The sequence below is a fragment of the Physcomitrium patens genome, chromosome 24 (genome assembly GCF_059467195.1).
Source record: "Physcomitrium patens ecotype Gransden chromosome 24, ASM5946719v1, whole genome shotgun sequence".
NCBI classification, from domain to species: Eukaryota; Viridiplantae; Streptophyta; class Bryopsida; order Funariales; family Funariaceae; genus Physcomitrium; species Physcomitrium patens.
This window is the reverse complement of record NC_143433.1, coordinates 1,730,695-1,737,933: the sequence shown is the minus strand read 5'-3', so window position 1 is coordinate 1,737,933 and position 7,239 is coordinate 1,730,695. Positions and strand designations below refer to the sequence as shown.

The following is a 7,239-nucleotide window of genomic DNA, read 5'->3' as shown; positions in this document are numbered from 1 at the left end:
AACCTACTATTTAGTTTCTAGAAGATCTTTCATCTTTTAGTTCTTTTTATCTTCATTTTTTTTTTTTTTTTTTTTTTTTTGAGAATTGCAAAGTTTTTCTAATTATCACCTGTGTAACATCCATGTTTTTTCAATAAATAACTTAGTTTAAATTTTTCTTACTTATAAAGTAATAGTCTGAATTTAGGTCTTTATCAAAACCAAAACTTTTCAAGCAAGTTATTCTAAAATTGTGATTAAACAAATAAAGAATTTGTAAAGAGTAAGTAAGCATACAAAGACAAGACAAAATTTACTATGCCATTGTGTAAACTAACTTTGTGCTTCACATTTGCTTCACTTTGGGGAAGATAAGAGGGATGGAGTTAAACAATGGAATTAGCACCCACTTATTCTTGGTTTGTTAAGATGTGCATATGGCAATATGTAGCAATATGAGGTGTACGTAATAGCTTAAGGCATGCTTGAACCTTTTACAAATCATTTCTATGAAATGGCTTTAAAATATCTAAATAGCTTCAATAATGGACATCATTAATGTATAGAAACAAAACTATGAACACAAACGTTCCAACCGGACTTCTTCAGCAAGTTATCTTTTCCAACAAACAGGACCAAACATGCTATATAAAGTATAAGCACATAACTACATCTTTTGGAAATTGAACTAGAATATGAAGCAACCTTACCTAGATCAAAGGGAATATCAATAGGGATTTTCACAATCCAAAAAAGTTCACGAAGGAAAAACAAAAACAAGCAAGATAGCAAAGCTTGCAAGGTAGGTGGATTGCATCGAAAAACGTCTTAGCACCTCAAAAAACCATAGTTAATTTATGTAAATACATAATGCGTGCAAATCGTCGCTTACCTTATCATAGTGATATTCACTGTACAAGATAAACGTCAACTATACACTCATTAAGGTGATGGCGTGTTAAGATCCTGAAATTGCCCTCAAAAGTTTGTAGAATCTGACAAGTTAGAAAGAGTATTACTGAAAGAAACTAAACTTTCGAACTAACATTACGTATGTATGCCATGATTATGTCGGATTAAGAATGCTCGAAGTCTACACTCTGGTAGTACAAGTGGAGAGAGACTCCAGATGACTCGTTTCTGGTGCTTGCAAGACGCAGAGAAGTTAGCTTCTATCACCTTCATCATTAGCTGGAAGGTTTACTTTTTCATTATTCACCGCTTCTTGAGCAGCTCGGATCTGTTTAACAACGTTAACTCCCCCAGGATTATGAAGTCGAGGTAGATGTGAAAAGCGGACCTGGTTCACGTCAGGAGAGGCGCTTTCCATCTGATTCGTAGGAGCAAATTCCACGTTCGCCGAATCTTTATCCATGGGCCTCGACACACCAGCTCCTCTAGGATCAAACCTGTGCTGTGGCAGTTGTGCAAAACTTGGGCTAGTGCTACTATCTCCCAGCAAGTTGACGTGATCTTTTGGCTCTGGTTCAGATTCTTCTGTTACTCTTAAGTTGTGGGATTCGGGAAGATTGCAAGATTCAGGCAAATTCGGGACTCTTGCTCCCTGATGAGAAATACCTGCTCCTCGAGGATTGCGAAGGCGTAGCGGCATATGCATGAAACGAGGTTTGCCATGATCGGCGTTTGCTTCGACTTCCTGGTTAAGCTGGGCACACATGTCGAGATGTTGTTAGATTGTAACAGTGAAACACTACGCTTGATGGCAGGGTTGCTGTAAACAACGTGCATACAAGTGAAGCAAAACATCGTGCGACAGCAAGGCCAATTCTGATAGGTGACATGAAATCATAAATAAAGTGATCACATCAAAATATCTCAAGCAAAGTTTGAGCTCGTTTGAGCGCAGCACGATTCAACTTCAAGCCAGATAGGACCAATCCAACCATATCAAGGGCTAATTGTTTACACAAGACGAAGAAACTTAAAAGCCTGTTATTATTTGAATTGGATGTGCTCCATCAATTTCCATTCTTCCACTTTTTTGGGAGATGATTGACAAAATAATAACTCACCAGCATTATCGTTAAGGCACAACAGAAAGAAATCGTATATATTTTCTTAACAATGATCTGCCAACAAGCCGTGAATACTGTTTGTTAGTTTTACCAGAACATCTATACTGAGAAAAGGACAAGTTCACTGTATTAAACACACTGAATATGTACGTATTCATTCTCCGTCAGTAACTCCTTTTACTGTTTGACCTGAATCGAATTGACGTTATCGAAATCAAGAATGTTCTATCCACAGAGATTGTTTACGTTGATGCATGTCTTAAGTCGGCATGTCTTGCAAACCTACAGAATTCTGTGATTTATTGGTTTGTATGGCCCGCGTCGACAATCGTTAGTGACCACTAACCTACTGTTCACAATTTTTTCGTTCAAAACCATCGCGGAGGAATCTAAAAATCTTGAAGCAAGCGTAATCTGAGCTAAACCAACGTAGAAAGTAAATGGCAGGCAAATTTATGTTCCTGTTCAGCCCAAATTTCGGTAGTACAAAGCTACCACTGGCCTTCACAGCAGTACTTACGAAAACGATATCAATCTCTGCTTTAAAAGGTGCGATCTGCATGCCCGACTTCATTGAACATGCTGGACGCCCATATGTTAAGACACATCAGAGCGAATGAATTTAACGCCGTACCACTCCGTAATCTTCAAGGAAATGCAACTAACAAATCCTCCTCTGGAACTGGCTTGTGTAACCAGACTGCATACAGTGACAATTTCATGCCAAAGTTGCCCCAAACCCTTAACTACCGTATGAGGAGCCCACTCCAAGCAAACATTCTCGAGAATAAGAGGCTCTCGGATGTTGTGCATAAGAAGTCAAACTATACATGTGGAGCTTTAAGGGAAATTGAACACAAGCATAAAGGCCCCTGACCTGTCCAACGCCTATCTTTGGTTTGCTTTCGTCAGACGCCATGCCTGAGGTAGACAGCTCTCCAACGGGTAAAGAGATCAAAATCTACAGAAGCAACATGAGTGCATAAGTGGAGCTTTAGTCATCCATGCCTATGCTTACCCGACCATAAATTTACTAAAGAGGTAAGGAATGGTCCTCGCAAAGACACTCCTAATAACAATCTTATCTCCTGACCTGACCAGAAGCACATGCGTCAAAAACATTTTAAAATAAATAAATAAATAAAAACCGTGCCATCCAAATCGAACAATACTTATCGTATCAAGAATACGATAATCATTGTATTATAAAAGAGTGAATCCCAAGCCAAATATTTACAAAGAATAAAATATTTCTTTTCGTGGGTAAAATATTTACAAATTTTCTAAATGTAAAAAATTTAATATTGGAATCTTTATGATTGTTGTTGTAATTTAGGTACTTTGTACTTCTACACTTAAGAGCATCTGTTATTATTTCATTAAAAATAACAACCTGAAAGAATAAAAATGTGCTTATGAAATCAAGACCATGCTACTCTATTCAAATAATGATATTATTATATTATTTAATAAAATCTATGATTATTTATTTATTTATTTTTAAAAATCATTGTCTTTGAAAAATAATTGTAAAATGTATGACATTACAAGGATAAGATTTTTAAAATGCTTTTGTATCACCTTAACATAAAAATATTTTTTATACCATCTTTATACTGGTTATTCAAAAATTTATATCAATTACACATATTTTGAAAAAAAACACATAAATAAACAAATGATTTAAGAACAAGAAATTGATATATTATTTGATTGAACCTTATGTATGGTGTGAACTTGGATAATCAATATATAAAAAATAAAAAAACGAATAAAAAAAGATCATTTTTCAAGAAAATTTATTTAAAATAAACTTCAAAGCTGTAACTTCAAAGCTGAATTTCAAAAATGTTTTTAAATCTTTAAAACTATATATAATAATACACAATGATAAAAGGTTATAAACGAATTAGTGAAAATATCACATAATTAGAATCCATATAAACTTCAAGACTCAAATATTGAAAAACTACAATTGACTTGGATTTTTTCAAGAATGAATGTATTTGAGAGAAAAACATTGTTAGTATATAATATAAATCTGTTTCAAAAGAATAAACTCACCAATTTCTTATGTTCCATTAAATATATGAGTATTTCTATTTCCCATATGCCAAGAGTTGAGAAAGAAAAAAAAATGACATATATTTTTGAAAGATATCAAATTTTCAAATCATTATAATTAAATATTATGGATTTTGTTTAAATTTTCAAATATCATACAATTTTCACCTTTAACTTTTCCAACCAATATTTTAATCTTTAATTCTATATCAAAACCTCTAAATTTATTAATCTATCTTTAAAATTCTATTTGGTTTATTAGTTTAGTTTAGTTTTTTTCTCATAATTTAAGATTACTTTATACAATCAGTTTTTAATAGGCTCATATTACAAGCACACTCCAAGTTGCTACATGCACATCCCAAATTGCCATACACACTCTCAAGACAGATAAAGATCTTTGATTGGCTTGTTATTGATGTGGAAAGCTTGACACCTTCAATGACTACAAGAGGGCCAATAAGAGTGGCAAGTGCTTGTATGAGTAAATAGGTCTAGACATCTTCAAACAACTCTTTTGGTGACTTGTAGAATTTTTTTAGCATAGTGGGAGAAGGTTCACTATGAAACAGAAAGAGATAGCAAAAACAAAAGAGAATAAGAGAGCAAAAAAGAAGAGAGAGAGGAGAAGGGAGTCAGGGCATAGAAAAAATAAGAAAGATGATGAGAATGATGAAAGTTGAATAATTGGTAATTAATTACATATTATACATAAAATAAAAAACATAAATTTGATACAATTTTATTTTGATTGGCGTTGACATAATAGTTGTAATAAAAACGACTCTAATACTATGGCAAAACTATACTCTTTTTGAAATTCTTCTCATATTTCATCAAAAATGTAAGTACATTTGACTGTATTTGAAATGATTGATTAAACATAATAGTTTTATACATGAACATGCTTTAAAAGTATGAATAACAAATATTTTATCAAAGTAGAACATAAGCTGCTGGTTTATAACAAATATTGGAGCATTGGATTTAATACAATATTTTGTAAGCATTACTAATTTGGGCAATAATTTATTCTACTATCATTTTTAAAACACGCATAATAAGTAATAAATATGTATTTATTTATTTTCAAGATAACCTTACAAAATAGGTTTTAAGTCCTATCGTGATAGGTATAAAATTTAATTGATTCAATAAAATATAATTATTATTCTACTAGATATTTTATAATATAATTGTTTTAAATTAACTTCAAAAAGATACATCTATTTAGAATTTATTTAAAACAACATAGTTCTGAAGGGCTCTATATTAATCATGATGTTATTTGAAAATATTATAATCAAATATATCATAGATAATATATATATATATATATATATATACACACACACACACACATATATATATATATATATATATACACACACACACACATATATATATATATATATATATATGTTCTCCTTAAAAGTATTCTTTTACAATTATAGTTTTTATGAAAAACTCATATTTTTAATTTTTTAAAATTAATTAGCTAATTAATTAATATCAGATTCTTAGATTGATTCCAAAATTCTTAGATCCATTTGCTGTTCAACTAAGCATTGCGTGTTTTCAAATAAAATCGTTTTTACATAGTAACTATAATAAAAAGAAACAAATTATTAAAATGATGCAAACATTAATTTCTTTTAAGCTTTGAAAATTCTTAAATATATGTTTCTTGCTATATTATATAAGTAAAGAAGTAATGATTATTTTCCATAGTTGTAAAAAAATCTAAGATAAATATTGTAAATTAAGTTATATATATATATATCATAAAATCGATATTTTATATATTTTTTTAAAATATACAACCAGCAAGATTCAACTCATCTTCAAAGTAACATTTTTTTTTACCAAATAGATTAAAATAAAGTCTTTTAAAATAATTTTGCTTAAAAACATAAATTTATATATGTTATAATTAAATTTAGTTAAGAAAAAAAATTAAAAATAACTATCAAATTTTGTAAAATTTATTTTAATACTTTTTTAAAATGATATACCAAATATTACACCCAAAATAATAATAAAATTATAAATTTTAATTATTAAATTGATATCTAAAATAGAATACTAAAAAATTATAAAATCATAAAATTTTAATATTAACATTATGACTAAAAGATATCTAAATGTGCAGAATAAATTCAAGTCATTAAGTCTATAAAGTATTAAAATATTATGAATTAATTATTTTTTATAAAAAATAACTTCAAATTTTTTTTATAGTTTTCTAGAAGTTAGTAACACCTTTCCATTTAGAAAGCTTCTACAATCTTTTATAACTATTCGAAGACTTTTTGTAGTTTACAAAACAAAATCTACAATTCTTTCTTTTAACTTCTAAGATATTCTATAGGCCTCAAAACCGCCTTTAGAAATTTCTAATAAAAAAATTATTATCTTGTCCTTGGTTTTATATTAAGTTTTTTTTCTAATCTAAAATTTTATTTATTCTTATTTATTTATATTTTTGTGAGTCTTCAATAATTTCATAAGTTCTTTGATAATTTTAGTTCATAAGTTGTTGCATGTGGCAACTTATCCTATTAAAAAAAATTGAAACAATTTATATATATATATATATATTAAAAAACTAAAAATTTTAAAATTTACATAAAAGTTTAAATCCAACATAAAAATATTTTTCAATTTTAACCGATCAAAACAATTCAAAGTTGTGGCCTCTCATCTTATTTCCCAAGTGTAGAGTTTATTTAAGTTTCTTCACAACTTTATGACATTTATTTTTATTTGATAGTTTTTTAACAAAATAATTGAGTAAAAAATTGGCAAATATATCATAGATATTTTATAGTAGTAATTAAAGGTCACCAAAATAATTTTCAAACAACAAAAAATATATATATTAATTTTTTATATTAATTTTATTTAATAAGAAATATAATTTGGATTTTTTAAAGATAATAGGAGTATTTTTAAAATATTATTAATTATAAATATACATTTCTTTTTATGAATTCAAAAGTTTTATTTTTATTTTTATTTTATATTAATTTAATTTTATTATTATATGAGTTGCTTTTGTATAATAATAATAATTTATTTGTTACAAAAATTTTATTAGAAAAAATTAGGCATAACAAGAGATTTAATTAATTTATAAATAATAATAATATATTTACAT

General features: G+C 28.4%; 1 protein-coding gene across 4 annotated transcripts; it reads right to left on the bottom strand.

The window, feature by feature from the left end:
• Positions 1-790: 790 nt before the first annotated feature.
• On the bottom strand, positions 791-3,064 carry LOC112276529 (uncharacterized). Of its 4 annotated transcripts, none has more exons than XM_024507924.3 (3): positions 2,893-3,064; positions 2,013-2,069; positions 791-1,645 (listed from the first exon to the last, which is right to left on the bottom strand). In XM_024507924.3, exons 1-3 carry the CDS (start codon positions 2,932-2,934, stop codon positions 1,145-1,147), a joined length of 600 nt encoding a protein of 199 aa, XP_024363692.1. In that variant the 5' UTR covers positions 2,935-3,064; the 3' UTR covers positions 791-1,144. The 4 variants fall into 4 exon arrangements, with proteins under 4 accessions (XP_024363692.1, XP_090103289.1, XP_090103288.1 ...); XM_090247163.1 differs by lacking the exon at positions 2,893-3,064 and adding an exon at positions 2,650-2,856; XM_090247162.1 differs by lacking the exon at positions 2,893-3,064 and adding an exon at positions 2,536-2,621.
• Between the last annotated feature and the right edge of the window lie 4,175 nt (positions 3,065-7,239).

Bases quoted from the DNA above. Each gene is read 5' to 3' on its own strand.
- LOC112276529 (XM_090247162.1), bottom strand. From the start codon at position 2,589: ATGAAGTCGGGCATGCAGATCGCACCTTTTAAAGCAGAGATTGATATC. The intron at 2,070-2,535 runs GTAAGTACTGCT...GCTTGTTGGCAG, and splicing joins CAGAGATTGATATCGTTTTC to ATCATTGTTAAGAAAATATA. The intron at 1,646-2,012 runs GTGAGTTATTAT...ATGTGTGCCCAG, and splicing joins GTGCCTTAACGATAATGCTG to CTTAACCAGGAAGTCGAAGC.